Source organism: Oryx dammah, unplaced genomic scaffold, assembly GCF_014754425.2.
Source record: "Oryx dammah isolate SB20612 unplaced genomic scaffold, SCBI_Odam_1.1 HiC_scaffold_28, whole genome shotgun sequence".
NCBI lineage: Eukaryota > Metazoa > Chordata > Mammalia > Artiodactyla > Bovidae > Oryx > Oryx dammah.
In genome coordinates, this window is record NW_024070212.1 from 874,230 (window position 1) to 899,107 (window position 24,878).

At 43.1% G+C, this 24,878-nt stretch overlaps 1 protein-coding gene across 2 annotated transcripts in view; it reads right to left on the reverse strand.

Annotated features, from left to right (window-relative positions):
* MPZL1 (myelin protein zero like 1) overlaps positions 1-24,878 on the reverse strand; it is an 83,340-nt gene that overhangs the window by 18,474 nt on the left and 39,988 nt on the right. For both annotated transcript variants that reach the window (XM_040229948.1, XM_040229947.1), the window contains exons 2-3: positions 7,076-7,242; positions 631-844 (exon numbers count right to left, since the gene is read on the reverse strand). In XM_040229948.1, the coding sequence (XP_040085882.1) occupies positions 631-844; positions 7,076-7,242 (381 nt within the window). The remainder of the gene's footprint in view (positions 1-630; positions 845-7,075; positions 7,243-24,878) is intronic.

Genomic DNA, 24,878 nt, shown 5'->3' on the forward strand with positions numbered 1-24,878 from the left:
AGATCCAGAACCTGCATTTCCTGGCTTATTCTCCAAAAAAAAAGGTGAAGAAACAGCTATACTGTTTCTGCCAATGTTAAAGCTTTCTCCTGGAGAATACTGTGTGTGTGAAGTCGCTGAGTCATGTCCAACTCTTTGCGACCCCATGGACTGTAGCCCACCAGGCTCCTCCATCCATGGGGTTTTCCAGGCAAGAACACTGGAGTGGGTTGCCACTGCCTTCTCCAGAGATCTTCCCAACCCAGGGATCGAACCCGGGTATCCTGTATTGTAGGCAGACACTTGACTGTCTGAGCCACCAGGGAAGTCAGAATATTAAAATAATACTAATCTCCTTTTCCACTATCCACCACATGTAACTATAATGAATTTGGTCTTATTTCTAACTAACAATGAAAATTTCATACTCCTGGAATCTGATCCATATGCTCCAGACAGTAGGTATATAGATGGAGAAATTGAACACTCCAGTTGGAACGAGTTCCCTGACCCCCATGGATGTTTCGTAGAGCCACAGTCCATGGAAACAGGGATCATAACTGTACGGCAGAAATACCCCTTTCAAACACATCCTAAAACATCACTCTTAAGGGGACTGTATCACTACTGTAAAAATATTCAAGGAAGTACCTTTCTCTACAACATAGAGCCTAATGTGTCCTGGCTGGACAACAATGTCAGGAGGGTTTTTGACATCACAGATGTAGGTGCCATTGTGTATAAACTGCATATTTTCTATGTTGATTGATGCATCTTTCTTGTCAAGGTCTCCAGCCCAGCTGATTCTGTCCTTAAATGGTGGATAATTCCCAGCATACACTTGCCCTTGGGAGTAGTGGAAAAACTGCAATTAGAAAAAAGAACACATGAGCTATTCTCAAAGGCAGAAGTTCTAAACACTAGTATAGGCATACAGTGAAGGGTTTTTTTTAAAAAAGACTTCATTTGAGGAGCTCCAATCAAGACTGTGGAGGAAGGACATGGAAGCAAGACTGCATCCAGAAAGAAACGCCACATCATCAAGATGTGACGATAAAAGAAATGCCAAATCTTAAGCAATGGAACCCATGCCAGACAGGGGTTTAGAAATCATGGAGCCCAACCCTCTTTCAGTTGAAATGAACTTGTACACTATCTCTAATCCTCTCAATACTCCTGTGATGTAGCAATTACCAGCCATATTTTTATAAAGAAGGAGATTGAGACTCAAAGAAGCCATTTGCCCAAGGTCACAATGATAACAGGTGGTAGATTCAAAGTCAGGACCACCTGATTCTTCAAAGCCAACGCTCTGACAGACATCATGATTGAGCCCAGTGAATCCAAAAGTTTCATCCTTAATTCACAAAGCTTACCATTAAGATACACGAGGGCAGCAAGAAAAAGAAGCCGAAATATCACAGATCAGTTAGTCTGGTGGGTTACCCCATTTTACTTATTTGTTTCCTACAGAAAAGTCATGGATATGTGAAAGGAACACAGCCCAGACAACCCAAAACAGTCTCGTCCGCCTTTGCAGGCTCAGCCTTTAGCCCTTTGTCTTTGCAGTCTCATTCTCTCTGCAGACTTGCTTTCAGCAAAGGAACTCATTTCTCAAAGTAACTTTCTCAAACCCAGTCCCCTGAAAATAAGGCCAGGCCTGGAGGGTGGGGATCTATTTTCATATGTGGCTCCAATCTACACGGCTCTGCTGGAGGCCTGATGTCTTTGTTCTTCTTCACCGATGGGGAAATTGTAGGGTTGGGGGTGGCAATCAGCATTAGTCAACCACTGAGCTGTACTAGCAATCCAAACACAACATTTTCAGAATCTTTTACAGAAGCTGAAATCTCATCCATTCCTATGGTTTAATGGCCATCTATATTTTGTTAACTTCTTAATCTCTCTCTCATCCATGGTACTCTCTGGAGCTCTAGACTCCTAATCCAACCGCCTGCTTACTTTGGCTTAGCTGTCCCCACTCTCCCGTTTGCCACCTTATCCTACAATCTGCATCTTCTACCTGCGACATCTTGACTGATGGCAGCATGCCAGTCTCCCAAACCATACATTTTGGAATTATCATTGATTCATCTTTCTTCCCATTCAGTTAGTCTCCCAAACCTGTCAATTCTATCTCCTAAGTTTCTCTCTTCTATTTGATTTCCACCAATACTACCTGATTTTATGTCCTCATTATCTTAGATTCTATGACCTTTAAACTGGTCTCAAGTTCCTCTAATCCATCCTCCATAATGCTTAAATGATTACTGGAGAAAAAAATTTATCAAATATATACCCTGTGTTTAAAATAAACTAATGCTTATCAGGAACTATGAAGGGTCTGAGATTTTACACTCTCTGCAGCTCAGCCGTAGGTTCACAGATGCTGGAAGAAACACAAGACTCATGGGAAGTCTTTGTTCTCCTGTTAGAAGACTTGGACACAAAGAACCCTATTACTTACAAACAGCCAGCAGCATGCTTTTATCCGTGGCCCCTGCCTCTCAAAGTCCACAAGGATAGCATGGGGGAACTAGGGTGGATGCTGTGCACACAGAGGCTCTGCATCACAGCTGAGGAGCCCCAAGCTTGGAAAACCCCTATCTTTTATAATGAGCAGTAAGCCCATCTGACCTTTGCCCCAGTCAGAGGCATATTACTATTGTGGACCGTAAGCAAGCCTGTCTTCTGCTCCAGAAGGAGACACCCTCTCAGCCTGCTAAGACTAGTCACTGTACAAGAAAGGCAGCCAAGGCCTCTGCTTGCAAGATGGACAGAAATGTGAAAGGCCATGAAAAATAACATTCTGACACTTATAACCACTCTACAAGGTAAGATTCACCTGCCAGACATTTCGCAAGTGAGGAAAGTGAGGCCCAGAACTTTAGTGACTTACTCAAGGTCACAGGTCTTAAGAGACAGAATTCAAAGCCAGCTCTGATTTCAAAGCTTAAGCTATTTCTATTATTTTAATGCCTCTCATGTCTGATCATATCTTGCCTGGCCCAAGCCCTTCACCCTCTCTTCTTTACCAGGAAATAAACCATAAACTCTCAGCTTAGCAAGCAAGTCTTTCTATCATTTGGTCTCTGCTTTCCTCTCTACCTCATCTACAGACAGTCCCTGCCCTGTATTTCTGAAACAGTAATGAAAACCTACACTACACCTTTTCCCACTGCTGGGTCTCTGCAACCCCTCCCTCATTAGACCTGATGCCTCTGAAACTGTATTTGTCTCTGCGCTTCTCTGCCCTTGGCATATCACTGGAACTGTATGTTTGCTGAACTGCGCGACTGATAATGATTTGGTCAAACCAGTAAGAAAGAGTAACAAAATGGTAAAAATAAAATAAACTCATACAAAAAAAAGGACTAGATCTCCTTGAAAGTGAAAGTTAGTCACTCAGCCATATCTGACTCTTTGTGACTCCATGGACTGTAGCCCACCAGGCTCCTCTGTCCATGTAATTCTCCAGGCAAGAATACTGGAGTGGGTTGCCATTTCCTTCTCTAGGGGATCTTCCCAACCCAGGGATCGAACCCAGGTGTCCTGCATTGCAGGCAGACTCTTAACCAACTGAGCCACCAGGGAAATCAGATCTCCTTATCAACCAACATTTATCAAGTAAAAGCCAGTGATAACATCCTGCTGCTGCTGCTGCTGCTAAGTCGCTTCAGTCGTGTCCGACTCTGTGCGACCCCATAGACGGCAGCCCACTAGGCTCCCCCGTCCCTGGGATTTTCCAGGCAAGAACACTGGAGTGGGTTGCCGTTTCCTTCTCCAACGCATGAAAGTGAAAAGTGAAACTGAAGTCACTCAGTCGTGTCCGACTCTTCACGACCCCATGGACTGCAGCCCACCAGGCTCCCCCGTCCCTGGGATTCTCCAGGCAAGAACACTGGAGTCGGGTGCTGTTTCCTTCTCCAATGCATGAAAGTGAAAAGTGAAACTGAAGTCGCTCAGTCGTGCTCTTTGCGACCCCATGGACTGCAGCCTGCCAGGCTCCTCCATCCATGGGATTTTCCAGGCAAGAGTACTGGAGTGGGGTGCCGTTGCCTTCCCCGGATAACATCCTGAGGGACATCAAAAGTGTAAGATAGGTCTCTACCCTTAAAATGCTTCCATTCAAGATAATGAAGAGTAAAACTGTTCTAGTAAGGCATACTCTTTCACAGGAGTGGCCAAGATAATGTGGGCAGGGAGTTTTAAGAACAGCTAAAAAGGGAGGACTTCCCTGGGGGTCCAGTGGTTAAGACTCAACGCTTCCAGTGCAGAGGGCACAGTTTTAATCCCTGGTCAGGGAACTAAGATCCCAAATGCCTTGTGGCACGCCCCCCCCCCCAAAAAAAAAACCTAGCTAAAAGGTCAAAAGAGGTATTTAGAGGGATCAGAATGTGAAGATGGGGCAGAACTTAAATGGTAAGAGCTAAGAAGTGGAAAAACACTAGACTGAAGGAGATCACATAGGAGAACAGAAGTGGGGCTGGAACTCAGTTGTGAGGAGTTTTGAATTCCAGACAAGAACTGTTCGCAGTGGGAAACATGAGGATTCTAAAGAGGGCAGTGATGAGGTGAAAGAAGTGTTTTAGGATGAGGCCCCTGGTGGACTGCAGGGGTGGCTTGCAAGATGGATGTGATGAAGTTGGAGGAATACCCAGGGGTGTTCCTGCACCAGCCCTGGCAGAGTTTTTATCATGTAATGGAGAGCAGAGAAGCAGGAAGGTTAACAAAAATCTAGATGCCAGATACAAGGTAGGAAGATCCAGCAAATGTTCTTATTTCTTGGTTGAGTGTGAACGGTGGAAGGGAAGAAGCTACGGATAGGGGAGGGAAGGACAAAAGCCCCACCAACAAAACACAAGATTAAAAAAACAAAAAATCAGGTCCCTAGAAGAAAATAAATACCCAAATTCAACTAGCAGAGAAGGGAACATTGGGTAGAAAAGATGAGCTCAGTTTTAGACACAGGGACCCTAATTCCATGGACCAGAAAAGCCACCTTTGGTATTTGGGGCTTGATTTTACTTCTCTTGAAAATCCATAAAAATGAAGAGCATCCTACTCATCTTATTAACTGTGCACCAACACCTAGGGGTTAAAGCATCCTGTTTCAGTAACTGAACATTCTGGAATTAACTATGATCAGATTGATATGTAGGTATACACTGATTAGCTAAAATATAGCATTAACCAGAAACCCAGCCTCTTCTCTTATTTTTCTGGCTGCACTGGGTCTTTGTTGTGGCGCATGGACTCTCTGTGGTGCCGAGTGCCTGTGGCACACGCAGCTGCGGCATGCAGGTTCAGCTGTCCCGAGGCACGTAGGATCTTAGGTCCTCAGCCAGGGCCCCAACCCTCATCCCCTGCACTGGAAGGCAGATTCTTAACCAGTGGGCCACTGGGAAAGTCCCCAGCATGCTCCTAATATTAAGGCTTAGGGTATGTAAACATGCATCTCACACATGGCCAGGACGTTTTGAGCATAAGCAGAACTGCTCTTCAAAGGAAAGAGCATCCAGGTGTCTTCCTGACGATGCTTCACTTGCTATAGATTGTATCCCTCACTTCTAGTCTGGCAAAAGATATCCGTGCGAAATCATTACAAATTTAAACAATTCTTTGAACTCTGCTGGGTAAATCTGTGTGTTTAATTTTGCATCTATAGGATACATGTTCCACACTAATAACATGTTTACGGGAAGCAACAGAATGCCTCTGACTCTGTTTTCCCATGCTATATTTGTATGGGTTCCTGCTCTCACCCACTCTGGGACTCTGTTTTACCAAGAATTATACCTAACTGGACCCTATGAGGAAGTTAACTAAATATGTAATCTCTGACTTTACCTCATCTTTCCTTCCTTCTAAGGCACAGCACCCAAGGGTCTCCCTTTTTATAAATCCTGAGGGACAGAAGTCCACGTGGCAAAGATTTGGAAATCAGGTATATATCCCAACCCAGGAGACAGATGAGAGGGATACTAATATTGGTAACAATATCGATAAAAAGTTGCATTTAAGAGATGTTGAACTTATTTTTTTTCCTGCAGACTCCGAGGCAAGAAAAGGGCCTTGAAGGGTCACTGACTTATTTTGCAAGCGCCCAGTCAGAAGAATCATCATTAATCACACTGGGGAAGTAAAGAATCTCATGAGGCCGTCGGGACATGAGTCAGTATGGCCATTGCCAAAAAGTCTACAAACAATAAATGCCGGAGAGGATATGGATAAAAGGGAATCCTCTTACACTGCTGGTGGAAATGCAAACTGATACAGCCACTATGGAAAACAGTATGGAGATTACTTAAAAACTAGGAATAAAACCACCATATAACACAGCAGTCCCGCTACTGGGTGTATGCCCTGAGGAAACCAGAATTGAAAAAGATACACGCACCGCAGTGTTCACTGCAGCACTATTTAAATAGCTAGGACACGGAAGCAACCTAGACGTCCACTGAGAGATGAATGGATAAGGAAATTGTGGTACATATACATAAAGGAATATTACTCAGCTGTAAGAAAGAATGCATTTCAGTCAGTTCTAATGAGGTGGATGAACCTAGAGCCTATTTATTATACAGAGTGAAGTAAGTCAGAAGGAGACAGACAAATATTGTATATTAACACATATATATGGAATCTAGAAAGATAGTACTGACGATCCTACATGCAGAGCAGCAAAGGAGACACAAACCTGAAGAACAGACTTTTGGACAGTCGGGGAAGGAGAGAGCGGAATGATTTGAGAGACCAGCACCGAATCATGCACGTTACCGTAAGTAAAGTAGACAGCCCCTGGGAATTTGATGTGTGATGCAGGGAACCCCAAACCAGTGCTCCATGACAACCTAATGGGGTGGGAAGGGGAGGGAGGGAGGGGTTTCAAGAGGAAGGGGCCAAATGTATAACTAATTCAGATTCCTGTTGATGTATGGAAAAAAACATCATCGTATCCTCTAATTATCCTTTAATGAGAGGATAATATATATATCCTTTATATATCCATAATATCCTCTAATTATCCTCGAACTCAAGAAATAAAAAGAACACCATGAGAGAGGACCCGTAGAGATGAAATAAGCGTTCCTACCGACACTGTGGTGTCAGTCCCCTCTGGCTGGAAACTCCAGGAGACTGAGGTCAGCGTGCCAGTTGAGTTAGTAGACTTGAACTTGCATGTCAGCTTCCCTTGTGTCCCATTTGCCACGAAGATTTCTTTTGGTGTATACACCTCCAAGGCCGACACACCAAATGTCACTGTAGAGAGAGGAACGAGGACACTTTAGGAGTAGGATTTAGCATGAATACCACTGTGCATATTTATCTGAGGACAAAGAAAAGATAAAAGAACATTACAAGCTGTATACAGTAACCCACCACGACTGTATATTAGAGTCTGGGATTTCTGTTTTTTAGTAAGGAGACATTTTTACTAGTTCAGTTCTACTTAATATATATGTGTTCTTTTGAATTGACAGACTTGAATTTTCAGAGTAGTTTGAGGTTTGCAGAAAAGTAGGTAGTTCCTGGGACCTCCCTGGCAGTCCAGAGGTTAAGACTCTGAGCTTCAGGCAAAATAAATAAATAAATAAATAAAAATAGGGAGTTCCCATATATTCCCTCTTGCTTCCCCCAAGTTCCAATTTTCTCCATTGTTAACACTTTGCATTCAGTTCAGTTCAGTTCAGTTGCTCAGTTGTGTCTGACTCTTTGCAACCCCATGAATTGCAGCACGCCAGGCCTCCCTGTCCATCACCAACTCCCAGAGTTCACTCAGACTTATGACCACTGAGTCCATGATGCCATCCAGCCATCTCATCCTTTGTTGTCCCCTTCTCCTCCTGCCCCCAATCCCTCCCAGCATCAGAGTCTTTTCCAATGAGTCAACTCTTCGCACGGGGTGGCCAAAGTACTGGAGTTTCACCTTCAGCATGATTCCCTCCAAAGAAATCCCAGGGCTGATCTCCTTTACAATGGACTGGTTGGATCTCCTTGCAGTCCAAGGGACTCTCAAGAGTCTTCTCCAACACCACAGTTCAAAAGCATCAATTCTTCGGCACTCAGCTTTCTTCACAGTCCAACTCTCACATCCATACGTGACCACAGGAAAAACCATACCCTTGACTAGACGGACCTTTGTTGGCAAAGGCATGTCTCTGCTTTTGAATATGCTATCTAGGTTGCTTATAACTTTTCTTCCAAGGAGTAAGCATCTTTTAATTTCATGGCTGCAGTCACAATCTGCAGTGATTTTGGAGCCCCCCAAAATAAAGTCTGACACTGTTTCCACTGTTTCCCCATCTATTTCCCATGAAGTGATGGGACCAGATGCCATGATCTTCGTTTTCTGAATGTTGAGCTTTAAGCCAACTTTTTCACTCTCCTCTTTCACTTTGATCAAGAGGCTTTTTAGCTCCTCTTCACTTTCTGCCATAAGGGTAGTGTCATCTGCATATCTGAGGTTATTGATATTTCTCCCAGCAATCTTGATTCCAGTTTGTGTTTCTTCCAGTCCAACGTTTCTCATGATGTACTCTGCAGAGAAGTTAAATAAGCAGGGTGACAATATACAGCCTTGACGTACTCCTTTTCCTATGGAACCAGTCTGTTGTTCCATGTCCAGTTCTAACTGTTGCTTCCTGACCTGCATACAGATTTCTCAAGAGGCAGGTCAGGTGGTCTGGTATTCCCATCTCTTTCAGAATTTTCCACAGTTTATTGTGATCCACACAGTCAAAGGCTTTGGCATAGTCAATAAAGCAGAAATAGATGTTTTTCTGGAACGCTCTTGCTTTTTCCATGATCCAGCGGATGTTGGCCATTTGATCTCTGGTTCCTCTGCCTTTTCTAAAACCAGCCTGAACATCAGGGAGTTCATGATTCACATATTGCTGAAGCCTGGCTTGGAGAATTTTCAGCATTACTTTACTAGCATGTGAGATGAGTGCAATTGTGCGGTAGTTTGAGCATTCTTTGGCATTGCCTTTCTTTCGGATTGGAATGAAAACTGACCTTTTCCAGTCCTGTGGCCACTGATGAGTTTTCCAAATTTGCTGGCATATTGAGTGCAACACTTTCATAGCATCATCTTTCAGGATTTGAAATAGCTCAACTGGAATTCCATCACCTCCACTAGCTTTGTTCATAGTGATGCTTTCTAAGGCCCACCTGACTTCACATTCCAGGATGTCTGGCTCTAGGTGAGTGACCTAGATAATCACCACCGTGATTATCTTGGTTGTGAAGATCTTTTTTGTACAGTTCTTCTGTGTATTCTTGCCACCTCTTCTTAATATCTTCTGCTTCTGTTAGGTCCAGACCATTTCTGTCCTTTATCGAGCCCATCTTTGCATGAAATGTTCCCTTGGTATCTCTAATTTTCTTGAAGAGATCTCTAGTCTTTCCCATTCTGTTGTTTTCCTCTATTTCTTTGCATTGATCACTGAGGAAGGCTTTCTTATCTCTTCTTGTTATTCTTTGGAACTCTGCATTCAGATGCTTGTATCTTTCCTTTTCTCCTTTGCTTTTCGCCTCTCTTCTTTTCACAGCTATTTGTAAGGCCTCCCCAAGACAGACATTTTGCTTTTTTGCATTTCTTTTCCATGGGGATGGTGTTGATCCCTGTCTCCTGTACAATGTCACGAACCTCCGTCCATAGTCAGGGGCGGCAGCCTAGAGGAGCTATCCCCACCTGAGGCCAGCTGCCGCCCCATGCCCAAGGCCAGGGCCGGTGGCCAGGAGGAGCGACCCTAGTCCAAGGAGCAATGGCTGTGTGGGCGCCGGAGGGCCTAAAGGAGCTATTCCACGTTCAAGGTCAGGAGGGGCGGTGGTGAGGAGATACCCCTCATCCAAGGTAAGGAGCAGTGGCTGCACTTTGCTGGAGCAGCCATGAAGAGATACCCCACACCCAAGGTAAGAGAAACCCAAGTAAGATGGTCGATGTTGCAAGAGGGCAGACACACTGAAACTATACTTACAGAAAACTAGTCAATCTAATCACATTAGGACCACAGCCTTGTCTAACTCAATGAAACTAAGCCATGCCCTGTGGGGCCACTCAAGACGGATGGGTCGTGGTAGAAAGGTCTGACAGAATGTGGTCCACTGGAGAAGGGAATGGCAAACCAGTTCAGTATTCTTGCCTTGAGAACCCCATGAACAGTATGAAAAGGCAAAATAATAGGATACTGAAAGAGGAATTCCCCAGGTCAGTAGGTGCCCAATATGCTACTGGAGATCAGTGGAGAAATAACTCCAGAAAGAATGAAGGGATGGAGCCAAAGCAAAAACAATACCCAGTTGTGGATGTGACTGGTGATAGAAGCAAGGTCCGATGCTGTAAAGAGCAATATTGCATAGGAACCTGGAATGTCAGGTCCATGAATCAAGGCAAATTGAAAGCAGTCAAACAGGAGATGGCAAGAGTGAACATCAACACTCTAGGAATCAGTGAACTAAAATGGACTGGAATGGGTGAATTTAACTCAGATGACCATTATATCTACTACTGTGGGCAGGAATCCCTTAGAAGAAATGGAGTAGCCATCATGGTCAACAAAAGAGTCCGAAATGCAGTACTTGGATGCAATCTCAAAAACGACAAATGATCTCTGTTCGTTTCCAAGGCAAACCATTCAGTATCACAGTAATCCAAGTCTCTGCCCCAACCAGTAATGCTGAAGAAGCTGAAGTTGAACAGTTCTATGAAGACCTACAACACCTTTTAGAACTAACACCCAAAAAAGATGTCCTTTTCATTATAGGGGACTGGAATGCAAAAGTAGGAAGTCAAGTAACAGGCAAATTTGGCCTTGGAATATGGAATGAAGCAGGGCAAAGGCTAATAGAGTTTTGCCAGGAGAATGCACTGGTCATAGCAAACACCCTCTTCCAACAACACAAGAGAAGACTCTACACATGGACATCACCAGATGGTCAACACCAAAATCAGACTGATTATATTCTTTGCAGCCAAAGATGGAGAAGCTCTATACAGTCAGCAAAAACAAGACCAGGAGCTGACTGTGGCTCAGATCATGAACTCCTTATTGCCAAATTCAGACTGAAATTGAAGAAAGTAGGGAAAACCACTAGACCATTCAGGTATGACCTAAATCAAATCCCTTATGATTATACAGTGGAAGTGAGAAATAGATTTAAGGGCCTAGATCTGATAGCTGGAGTGCCTGATGAACTATTGACGGAGGTTCATGACGTTGTACACTTTGCATCAGTGTATCACTAACTTCCAGAATATTCTATAGCTGGAATCATATAGTTAACGTAGCCTTTTCAGACTGGTTTCTCTCATTTAAGCTTCCTTCATATCATCTCATGGCATGACAGACCACTTCATTTTATTGCTGAACAATATCCTTTGTACTTCAGTTTATCAGTTCATCTACTGAAGGACATCTCATGCTTCTCTGATCCTCTGTTTTCAATGATGTGGAGGCCGTATTTTTAACTCTTTAAACAGTTCTTATATTCACCTCCTACATTTCAATTTATATCAGGTTGATCTTTTCTCATCTTCCATATTTAAACCAATTTAAACTGTTCTAGGTAAGAGATCACTTTATTTTAAAGCCATGTTCATTATTTAACACACTCTTTCCCTGTATTTAAGGGGAAAAAAAGCGTAACATATCTTGTGTTCATTAATGAAATCTTACCTACCATTGAATTTCAGTGTGTCAGATAACACGTGTACTCAAGAAATAACTAACCACACTGGGTCACATATTCCTCTCCTCATTGAATTTTTCAGTTAGCCTAAGCCCGGAAAGTAGTAATTAAAACATCTATCATTTCAAGATCTACAATCAGAGGCAACTCCAAGAATTATTAAGGACTGTTGCTAAGATAAAATAATCTTCACCCCAAAAGAAACTCTTTCATGGCCTAAATGAAGATTAGAAAGAAACTAATTTGGCCTAAAAGTGGAAACAGAGTTAATACAGAAAAGATTAAAAACACCCATTTTCAAAATGAGATATTTTTTAAAGAAATATTTGGGAGAGAATCCCTATCTACAGTGTTCCAATTATTCTTAGAATGTAACAGATGAGTAGAATAAGGAAGGGTATTGTCACACAGGACTGATGGTCATTTTCAGAATTTTTTCTCCCCGAGGTCTTTATGACTCCAGGCCAAGGAGAGCAACGGCACCCCCCCCTTCTCTCCAACCATCTTCCAAATGTTTATTCTCAGGACACAATGGACACTTCTGGCCATTCTTCTAAATAAACTGATAGCCACACTGAATCAAGTCGATTTTTTTCTGCTGAAGAGGGTGGATTATTATTATAGAGAACAGCAGATTATTATTCGTGGTCCAAACCTCAAAACAAGACCTTCTTTTAAGCAAGAAGCAAACAAAAGACACCCCGTGCTATTGTGGGTAGGCAGAAAAGCAGCCCCAGGGCACTCGAGCTCAGAATGAAGGACAAAGCGCAAGACTGGACGATGACTTATTCCAGGAAGCAGCACTGGTTTGTAACCCTTATTTACTCTGTGTGATTTTGACTAGTTTTCTCCACTGTAAGGAGCACTGCAAGGAAAGTCACAGTCTTTAAAATCAATAAATTAAGTTTCTCAACGATTTTCTCAAACAAGATCTCTGCTACAAGGTCTAGTTGCAAGAACTGTTACCCTGAGAAGGTATTTAAAGATGGAACTAGGCCAAGTGCCCAAGTTTACAGTCATGTAATTTTGACCAAAAAAACAACCAAATCCCTAAATGGGTTTTTAGACAATCTATTTAAGACAGACAATTATGTCAAAACTGGTTAAAAAACAAGTGGCTTTTAAAAACAACGTATCATCACTCTGGCTAATTTGGACATGTAGTTTTTAGTGTCAGGAAAATCAATTCCAACTCCAGCCAGTCAGCTAGTTGCAGAAAAATAAAATAACTTTATACATAGCTAGTTAACCTCCTCTTATCCCTGACTCTCTTTCTCTTAACTCCTTTTGTAATTCTTGGAGATTCCATTAGCCATAGGAAGAAACTTCCAAAACCCTTGTCTCTTTACCTTCTTTTTCCCAATAATCTTGTCCTCAGGCTTATCCCAGCTACTAATTGCCATAATCACAGTCTAGATGGGGCTTCTCCGCCATGGCACCACTGAGAGGCCAGATTAGTCTTTGTTGTGGCGGCTCTCCTGTGCGTGGATATTTAGCAGCACCCCTGACCTCTACCAGCTGTGTGCAGTATCTTCTCCCCTTCCAGTTGTGCCAACCAACAATGTCTTCAGACAACCACAGATTTCCCCTATTCAGGGGTAAGTTGCTCCTGGTTGAGAACTGCTGCCCCAGCTCCTATCATCAATACCTGTGCCCCCTCCACAATCTTATTTCAGGCTCTCTACCCTCTGACTGACCACCTCTGATCTTTCCAGAACATTTCCTCCAAAACCCTGATTTTATTGAATCCTTCAGCCACATTAAAACTCAGAATCCATCAGTCCTGCAACCCTTTTACGGTCTCATCCAGTCTGTATCTCTACCAGGGCAGCTGATCACAGATGGAGAAAAGCACACAATCCCACTGACTGGGCTTCCCCTTAAATCCATGACCACTAACGTCAAACAGGACCCTTAATGGTGCCGAGCAATCCTCCCACATGCCCCTCTCCGTCAAGGATCCTCTTTCCTAAATGACTACTTTATGCCTTCTCTTCAACCTCAACTGTGGACGGCCCGCCTGCTTCTGCTCAGCTAATGACCGTGCTGCCTGTTTCCGTGAGAAAACAGAATCGGAAGAGAACTTCTCTGTGTCCCCAACCATATGCTACCCTCCGCCTGCATTTGTGGCCTGTCCTTCCTCTGCAGGAAATGTGTGTGCCCCTCTCCACTGGGCAGCTGCGTCTCATCTTCTCTCAGTCACCTAGAGACACTGATCTAGCAACTCTCGCTTCTTCTCCTGAATTTTTCATTCTCTACTGAGTTACTGTCATCAGCCATAGAACTACACACATTTATATAGTATTTATTATTCTATATATACTTATATACTTTAGCGGAAAAAAAATCTTGACCCTGCATTGCCCCCCAGGTAAGATCTCTTTGCCCTCCTCTAATCTACAAATCTTAAAGTAATTGTCCAGTCACTGTACCCAGTCTCCCTCCTCCCGTTTTCTCTTGAATAAACCCTGTTCAGGCTTTCATCCCCAGCACTCCACTAAAACGGTTCTTGTTAAGAAATCCAATGACTTCCACGTGGCTAAATTGACAGCTAATTCTCAAATCTCATCTTATTGACGGAACTACATTAGACACAATTGATCATTCCCTCCTTGGAACAATTTTTTCCCCCCAATTTGAGTATCTCATCCCTTTTGATTCTCTCATCAGCTCCTCCTTTTCTAGTCTCCTGACCTCTATATGCTAGACAGCCCCAGATCATCCCTCTGAACTCTTAAAAAAATTTTTTTTAAATTTTGGCTGCACTGGGTCTTTGTTGGAGCTCGGCTAGAGAGCACACAAGCTCAGGAGGGGCAGCACATGGGCTTAGCTGCCCTGTGACATCTGGATTTGTAGTTCCGTCCAGGGGTCAACCCTGTGTCCCCTGGTCTGAAAGGTGGATTCTTAACCACTGGACCACCAGGCAAGTCCCTCACCCCTCTGACCTCTTATCCAGTCATTCCCTTGGTGACCTCATCTAGTTTCAGGGCTTTAAATATCTCCTAAATGCCGATGACTCCCGTACACAAACATACATATGCAAGTGTTTACCCAACAATGTCACTTGAATCTAACTGGCATTTTAAATTTAACAATGTAAAGATGATTCCCACCTCCAAACCTGCCCTCCACTTCAGTAAGTGGCAACTCTAGCCTTCTAATGGCTAAGGTTAAGACTCTGGACACCTTTCTTTCTCACAATTTACCTCTAAGCCATCACAAAACATGCGTCTCCACTAAAAATATATCTAGAAATGGATCTTTGCATGCTCATCCAGTGCTACCATCTTGGTCCATTCCACCATCATCTTTCACTTGGGTTATTTCTGTGACTTCCTAAGCTGGTTCTCTCTTCCACCCTCAGCCACTTAACTGCAGCCAATACACAGAGGGTCAGAGAGCTCTTGGCCTCTCTGATCTTATCACTCTGCACAAAACGCTCCAAGGATTCCCCACATCAGCCAGGATCAGGTCTGAGCACCACAGTGGCTCATAGAGCCCAGGGTAAGCTAGCCCCAACCACCTCTCAGACTTCATCTCACCTCCTGCACTTTCCCCCAAACACGCTAAGCAGTCACTCCATCACCTGGCCCCCAGGACAGAGAACAGTATGAATGAGGAGACAGTAAGTCGTGATGCATGAGAACGAAGAAAGGCAATCACCCGAGAGAATTGCTAGGAGTAAGGTACTCTGCACAGCTGATCTCAGGGAGAAGTTTCAGCAGAGATTTACACTGCGTGTGGTTACATGCACATCAGAGAATCCCAAAGTGCTTACAGCAATTTCTGATCAGCTGTGATGAACCCGTTACAAAGTTTCTCCTGTGAGGGGAAAGAGAAGGGAAAACATAGATCGCCTTCTCAGACTACATTCCATGTAGCCCAAGCCAGGGATGAATTCACTGGATTCTTAAACAATTGGAAATGGTTTGCTTTGTCCAGCCTTTTTTTTTTCTTTTTAAGTGACTAGGAGTATTATGGAAGTACATAGTAAAATTATTCATAGAAGAGAGTGTTAAGGGGCTAGTTAAAATGGCTAAAGAATGCAAATATAAAGAACACTGAGATGTAGAGAAACTATTGTTCTAATCCACGTCATCCCATGTCACTGCAGACCGGACTCCCAGTCTGAGTAAGACATTACATAGGTATCATAGGTATTTTTAGGCCTCAAATTTACGATTATGGAATAGTGGCAAAAACCACTGTGAAAAGTATTAAAACTGTGGTTTAAAAACTCACTGATAGGGGGAAAGGTTTCCTGCTGACTCCTGGAAAAACCAACTGCCCCAGGAATAAAAACACAGAAATGAAATAAAAAGATGAAGTAATATGCACATGTTTTTACAACTGGCCAACTTTGTATTCTGAGTTACATATTAACTTACAAATCAACTTCAGAATGGAAACCAGAGCTGTTCTGACGTGCTCTAGGAAATAAATTTCTAAATGAACTGCTGCTGCTGCTCAGTCACTTCAGTCCTGCCTGCCAGGCTCTCTGTCCATGAAACTCTCCAGGCGAGAATACTGGAGTTGGTTGCCATTCCCTCCTCCAGAGGCTCTTCCCAACACAGGGACTGAACCGAGGTCTCCTGCACTGCAGGCAGCTTCTTTACCACTGAGGCACCAGGGAAGCCCTCTAAATGAACTACGCTGCCCCAGAGTATCACTCAGCAGTGGAGCGATGATGACCTTCAAAACATAGTTTTAAATTGAAAACACCCGCACAATCATTTGACAAATAATCACAAAGTTGTGAAATCAACTTGCTAAGGGTCATTTCTACAGTAGTCAAATACAACACCCAAAACTGGATATTCTTCCATTTTGAATGGAAACCTGAGCAGTTTAGGGGGGAAAGGTGGGGGGCACAAACACAGAATATAAACAACATCCATCACAACCACAAAGAAGAAAAGCAAATTCAAGAATGTTTGCCAAAAGAGCTATTCCTGATCTATTTCAAATGATCAATACAATGTCAATCAGGTCTCCCAACTAACACGTCAATATGCCCTTTAACACCAGTAAACTCTGATACCAGAAAATCATTTTAAATGGACTGGAGCAGCACTGCTATGAACTAATGGCCTGGTTTAAAATAACAATGTTTTCCCTGTTATTGTTGAAGCAATTCCTTGTCATGTTAATCCTGGGTCCATGGGTAGTACCCTGGTTTGTAAAAACCTTACCCTTTTAACAAACCCTGAAATTCAAAGGCTTTTGTTTTGACATTTTTTTTAAAGCACTTTGATGTTACCAATATATTTTCCTCTTTAAAAGAGTACAATCAAGCAATCTAACAGCTTTCTGGCTTATTTCTTATTTGCTGTTGGTCCACAGTGACAGTCTGATATTGTAATATATCCTAGCACAAGCGTAAATATGACCTATTAAAACATAGTAAAAGAGAGGGATGAGAGAGAACACTGAACACAAACTTCGGACTAGTGGTCCTGACTGTAAGAGGGTGGCCAGGGCAGGATGTGTGCAGCACACACTATTGGTTGTGTTTAATTTCTTAGGCTAGGCAGTGAGGGCATGGGAGCTGGGGTTGGTTTGGGCCACATGGTCTGTGCAGGGCATGTGGGATATTAGTTCCTTACCCAGGGATTGAAGCCATGTCCCCTGTAGTGGACGCTCTCAACCACTGGACCACCAGGGAAGTCCCCATGGGAGTTTGTTTTTAATGTGCACTCTGAAAAGTGTATCCGCGTGCATGCACACATGCGCGTGCGCACACGCACACACACTCTTTCTTTTGCATATATTTTATTTCTCATAATGAAAACTGTTTATCTTTAAAGGGAGAGAGGAAGATACCAATAGGTATTAAGAGGTTACTTATTTAATTTGCAAATGCTCCAGTGAAAGCATCCAGCTCACGCTGCTCTCCCAGGGCGGCTGTGACTCCCAGGGTGGATGAAGGGAAGTCAATGGACCGTGTGTGTCGGCAGAAACAAGCCCGGTGCCAAGTCAGAGGCCAGTCTGCAGCCAACGGGGGCAGCCTTCTGCCACGCATCATGGCTGTTCTGGGTCTGCCTCAGCTTGGTGGCACAAAGTAAAGAAAGGCTACAAAAATATACTCTATTCAAGGAGCCATAAGTATTAATAAATTATTTGTCAGGAACATGAAGTTATACTTCAGGCCACAATCTAAACAAAAGTGACTTCCTCCCCATGTCTGCCCCACAGGCCCCTCACCCTGTGCCCCTTTACACCCTGCCTTTCCCATCAAGGCACCCCTCACCCTCCACAGGAGGGGCCAGCTGCCCCCCAGGGGCTGGTCCTCCTTTGTTTACCAATCCATGCCCGCCCGTCACTGTGCTCGCCTGTCTGTCGGAACGGTGAGGGGGAAAATGAATGAATGACAGAAATGAATCAAAGAGCCCAAACTTGACTCATCTGAGTTCAGCCATAAAAAATTGTACTTGCTTCACAAACAATGGCTTCAGCATAACACCCAACACAAAACTGCAGACATTACTCAGGGTCAAGTTTGGAGGCTGACATCATCTTAGAGGAAGCTTACATAGACAGCTTTCCTCCGAGAGTCACCTTCCTATTTAGATAAGAAAATCCCAAAGGCAACTCATCTTTTGAAATGTTCAATTAAAAAAAAAGTTTTGCACTATTACTAACACACAGGATTACCAGATTCCTCTCCGAGTTGAGTCCTTCCACTCATGACTGATGGCGAACTGGCCATATCTCTACCCTTAACCTTTCTGCACCAACAAAGACCTTTCTGTTTCTCAAATGAGAGATTCAAAAGGTCCTGAATCAGACCAGTCATTGCACTGATCACTTGACTCCTTAAAGCGCTGCCATTTCTTGCTTGCCCTCCTCTATGTATGCACTGTCCATCTTTCTTGCTACGGCTTTCCTTCTTTCAATCAACCATTATTCTTTTAAACCGTGCTGGGACTCGGCTTCTGCCCTTAGTGGACTGACAGTCGCGTGGAGACAAATGAACAAACATCTATAGTACAGTGGCAGAGGCACCAGGCCTGGCTGTGGGGACGTATCCAGAATGGCTGAGAGACAGCAGCTTTCACCGAAGTCCAAAGTCTCCAATCAGGCAGTCAACACAAACGCCACAACCTGAATTGTATCATCTGTGTCCAAACATTTGTCCAAAATTGTCAAAACATTTCTCAGTTTTTAGCAAGCAAATGAAAAGAAGACACTTTTTGGGGAAGAAATCAGATCATTTTACTTCTAACAGAGTATAGTGGACTAAATATTCAGCATAAAAAACATGTTATAAGCTCCAGAGGCATATCCATGGATAACAGAATAATACTCTCACATGCTTTGTATTTCCCAAGTGCTGAAATGGCAAAAGACCAAGCAAAAGGCCACTGTACTGTAAATCTATATTTCCAAACTCAAATTTATATTATTAGAAGGCCTACAGTATATTAGAAGATATTTGATCCAAAATGTAATCTAAGCCAGAAAAGGCTAATACAAAATATTATAAGAACAGCAAAACAAAAGATGGTAAAGTATTTGCCTACAGTTGATTGCAAGAAGGATATTCCTTGTCTCCAAAATAGGACAAAAGGAAAAAGAGCAATAGCAAACCTCCACTTAAGTGCTTACTATGGGTTAAACATTATCAAACTATGGTACACTTATTATTTTCCAACATCACTGTTGAGTATTATCTGTTGGACGGAAGCTCAGAGAGGCAAAAAACTTGCCGAAGTGACTTATTCAGCAATTGTGGAACAGTCCGATCCAAAGCCTAGCTCTGCTCACTAGGCTATTTATCAACCTTTGAGTTCAGTTCAGTTCAGTTCAGTCGCTCAGTCATGTCCGACTATTTGCGACCCCATGAATCGCAGCATGCCAGGCCTCCCTGTCCATCACCAACTCCCGGAGTTCACCCAAACTTACGTCCATCGAGTCAGTGATGCCATCCAACCATCTCATCCTCTGTCGTCCCCCTTTCCTCCTGCCCCCAATCCCTCCCAGCATCAGAGTCTTTTCCAATGAGTCAACTCTTCACATGAGGTGGCCAAAGTACTGGAGTTTCACCTTTAGCATCAGTCCTTCCAAAGAACACCCAGGGCTGATCTCCTTCAGAATGGACTGGTTGGATCTCCTTGCAGTCCAAGGGACTCTCAAGCATCTTCTCCAACACCACAGTTCAAAAGCATCAATTCTTTGGTGCTCAGCCTTCTTCACAGTCCAACTCGCACATCCATACATGACCACTGGAAAAACCATAGCCTTGACTAGATGGACCTTTGTTGGCAAAGGTATGTCTCTGCTTTTGAATATGCTATCTAGGTTGCTCATAACTTTCCTTCCAAGGAGTAAGCGTCTTTTAATTTCATGGCTGCAGTCACCATCTGCAGTGATTTTGGAGCCCCCAAAAATAAAGTCTGACACTGTTTCCACTGTTTCCCCATCTATTTCCCATGAAGTGATGGAACCAGATGCCATGATCTTCGTTTTCTGAATGTTGAGCTTTAAGCCAACTTTTTCACTCTCCTCTTTCACTCTCATCAAGAGGCTTTTTAGTTCTTCTCCACTTTCTGCCACAAGGGTGGTGTCATCTGCATATCTGAGGTTATTGATATTTCTCCTGGCAATCTTGATTAACAAAGTCCTAATATTATTCAAACAAAAATTTTACAGGGAACCCCATACACAATGAAGATAGGGGTAGTATATACAAGACAGACAAGAAGTATTCAAAACTTACTATAATAAATAAGTCTTAGAAGTAGAATACAACACAATGGTTCCCAACCTTGGTTATATTTTGGAGTCACCTAGAGAGCTTTGAAAAATAGTGATGTCTACTGAAACAACTCTGTATGATATAGTACTGATGGATATATGTCATTATACATTTATCCAAACCCACAGAATGTACAATATCAAGAGTGTAGAATACCAAGCGTGTAAATGATGGACTTTGACTAATTATGATGTGTCGATGCAGGTTCACCCGTTGTAATAAATGTACCACCCTGCTGGGGATGTTGATAATGAGGAAGGCTACGCACGTGTGGAAAGCAGAAGGAATATGGGTACATAGCTTATGTGCTCAGTTGTGTCTGACTCTTTGCGACCCCATGACCTGTTGCTTGCCAGACTCTTCTGTCCATGGAATTTTCCAAGCAAGAATACTGGAGTGGGTTGTCATTTCCTACTCCAGGGATCTTGCCAACTCAGGGATCAAACCCATGTCTCCTGCCCTGGCAGGCGCGTTATTTACCATTGCACCACCTGGGAAGCCCAGTATATGGCTATGCAACCTCTCAATTTTTCTGTGAAAAATAAAGTCTATTTAAAAAATACTGATGCCTACGCCCTGGCACTACTCCCAGGGATTTTGATTTAATTAGTATATTTGTGGCCTAGGCATCACGATTTTTAAAATGCCCTCAGGGGCTTCCCTGGTGGCTGTGGCTCAGATGGTAAAGAAGCTGCCTGCAATGCAGGAGACCCAGGTTCAACCCATGGGCTAGGAAGATGCCCTGGAGAAGAAAATGACAACCCATTTCAGTACACTTGCCTGGAGAATTCCATGGACAGAGGAGCTTGGTGGGCTACAGTCCATAGGGTCACAAAGAGTCAGACATGACTGAACAACTAACATACACACAGGTGATTCTAAACTTGTAACCACCATCCAACACACCAATGAGATGTTGGAGTCTACTTACTATACTATAATAAAAAAGACTCTGCCTGAAGCAGATGAGCCAAGCCTTGCCTGACATTTAACTGAATGCAGGCAGAAGCACGTTGACCTGTAAAATATATGTTAGTGTACATACGTGGATCTGAAGCTTTCAAAAGATGTGGCAATGCTCTACTACACTGTTAAATGCACACTCACAAGTTTAACTGTATACACAGAAATTACAAAATCCTGCTTTATTCTGAAGAATGCACTCGCTGCTGGAGTTAACATGGTGGCAGTATCCAAAGTCCCCAGATTATGTCTATAATTTAATGTGTGGCATGCTATTCCTTATTATTATTTTAATTGTTAAAAACATACTTTAGAGGACTTCCCTAGTGGTCCAATGGCTAAGATTTTTGTGCTCCCCATGCTGGGGGCCGGGGTTGATCCCTGGTCAGAGAACTAGACCCCACAAGCTGCAACTAAGACTCAGAACAGCCAAATAAATTAAAATAGTTTATAGGTGGCTCAGACGGTAAAGCATCTGTCTACAATGCAGGAGACCCGGGTTTGATCCCTGGGTCAGGAAGACCCCCTGGAGAAGGAAATGGCAATCCACTCCAGTACTATGCCTGGAAAATCCCATGGACAGAGGAGCCTGGTAGGCTACAGTCCATGGGGTCGCAAAGAGTTGGACACGACTGTGTGACTAATCACATCACATCACATAATATTTATATATACACACATATATGTGTATGTGTGTGTGTGTATATGTGCGTGCTAAGTTGCTTCAGTCATATCTGACTCTTTGCAACCCTATGGCTTGTGGCCAGTCAGGCTCTTCTGTCCATGGGGTTCTCCAGGCAAGAATACTGGAGTGGGTTACCACAGCCTCCTTCAGGGGATCTTCCTGGCCCAGGGATTGAACCCAGGTCTCTTATGTTTCCCATATTGGCAGGTAGGTTCTTTATCACTAGCGCCACCTAGGAAGCCCATACATATATGCATATATACATATATATATATACACGTATATACACATACACACTTCAGAATCAAACAAAATGTACATCAAACATTTGGAAATTCTAAAGTACTGTTCCTGAAATCCCCTAGAAGTCTATTGATGAGAGCTTGAAACAATACTTATCTGCTTGGTTTTTGAGAAATTCAGGTTTAAGTGTATAAAACCAGGGTCTACTACCATAGCAACCTGAAGCTGGACAAGCAGACTAACCACATTTTTGTTTGTTTGTTTTGTAAACTTTAAACTTTTTATTTTGTATGGAGGTACACCCAATTAACAATGTTGTGGTAGTTTCAAGCGAACAGTGAAGGGACTCAGTCATACATATACATGGATCCATTCTCCCCCAAACTGCCCTCCTATCCAGGCTGGCACCCAACGTTGAGCAGAGTTCCATGTGCTATACAAAAGGTCCTTGTTGGCAATCCATTTTGAATATAGCAGTGTATACATGACCTTCCCAAACTCCCTAACTATCCCTTCCCCGGCAACCGTAAGTTCGTTTTCTAAGCAGACCAACCACATTTTAAGCACACAGGGGGAAATGAATTAAATGAGGGAGGAAATACTCAACCTTTATAGGGCCACAGGTATGTATTGAAAGAGCTGATCTTACCTGGTGATTCTTTGGGCAGGTTCTGAATTAAATGCAAATTTGTCCATGCTAGTTTTTAATTTAAAACCCTGTTTAAAAGCTCCCTCATTTGCTTTCAAGCTCTTCAAAGCGACAGCCTCCTTCTCCTGCATTATATTTGGTGAAGGCGATTGCTGGTGAGCTGGTATCAGCTTGCTCTTGCTTTCTTCAACATGCCATGCAGCTGGCACATTTCTGGGCACCACTGGGAATGAGGCCGCCTCTGAAATCCTACAGAATCCTGACCCCACCTAAACAGGACTTCAGGGAAAATCTCCCTGATCTGACTATCTCTTGCCCCCCACTACTTAAGATTTCTTGCAGGCCCCTCTATAACTGCAGTCTACTGAAGCTGCACTTTCAAGTAAGAAGCCAAAGCTTTTTGATACTTAGTGCTGCAACTGTCTTGAACTTCACTATGACTCAAGACTATGAAAGAGAGAACTTCATCTTATTTGGCCTGTGTGTACCCAACACTAGAGGCAATTCCTGGTGGCCACAAAGGTCTCAAGGAACATTTAAGGAGTAAGCAGACAGGTAACAGTTGCATTTTTAGGATTCCTATAATGTGAGGCTTTGGTTAATGAAACATATAAGTACTTTTGAAAAAAGGAAGAAAGAAACCAAGTTGCCCTAAAATGGAAATCTAATTCCATTCAAACTCTCTGGCTCTTAGAAAAATCTGGCAAAACAGTCCAGATTAATTAGTACCAATTTACAACTCCCGAAAGCGTTCAAGTGTAAATGCTTACCCTTGGACAGAAGTAAAATACAAGACAAGAATGAAAATATGTGCCCTCTTTCCTATTGAGATGCAGGCTTTGTTAAAATAAAACAAAGACAGTAACATCAATTAAATAACTGACTTACATAGTAAATAAGTGCTAGGTTCTGTGGGCATGCAGTCTCATTAAATAGTATGCCCATATACAAACACACAAGAATGTATATAGCAAATATTAGACGCATACAGCATGCAGACTCAGAGCACAAGGGAGGACACAGAAGAGCCCTCCAAACAAGGCTTACGGGCTACCCTATCTGTATTTTATTTCCTGTTTATACCACCTAGTCGTCCCTAGAAAACTTCCTATAAAGCATCTCCCTAAAGTAGCAAATAGACTACATGTAGTTAATTAAAGTTGAAGTTTGAGAAATGAAGAGGTCAGGGAGTATTTTAGGGAAAATATACTAGAATTTTATCTGGAATGTTGAGAAGAATCAAGACAGATAGGAAAAGCACTTTGCAGAGACAGAAAAGCTTGAGACACTGTTCAAAATGGATTGTGTAGATTAGTTTGGCCAGAGTAGAAGAAAATGCCACAGCTGGAAGGGGGGACTTCCCTGGAAGCACAGTGGAAAAGAAACTGCCTGCCAACGCAGGGGACACAGGTTCAACTCCTGGTTCGGGAAGATTCCACATGCCTCGGAGCAGCTAAGACGGGGTTCCACAATGACTGAGCTGGCACTCCAGAGCCTGAGCGCTGCAACAAGCCACAGCAGTGAGAGGCCTGAGCACCACAGCTGGAGAGGAGCCCTCGCTCAGCACCACTAGAGAAAGCCCGTGCACAGCAACGAAGACCCAGTGCACTCAGAAATAAATAAAAGTACTGCAAAATAATAATAAAGTTGAAAGGGTAAGCTGAGAAGCTGGCACCTCATCCTGTGAGCAAATGGGCAGCACTGCATATTTTTAAGTTGGGCAAAAAGGTAAAAGCGGGCTTCTTGGCAGACATGTGAAGAGACACAGGAAAACGAAGGAAAGGAGAGGCATTTTGAATATTTTCTCAAACAATTTTTGTTTTGTTCATTCTGCCCCCAACACTGGATAAAGTAGAAAAACTCCTCTAAATCTTTCAAAAGCAACAATACTACTAAGAAACCAAATT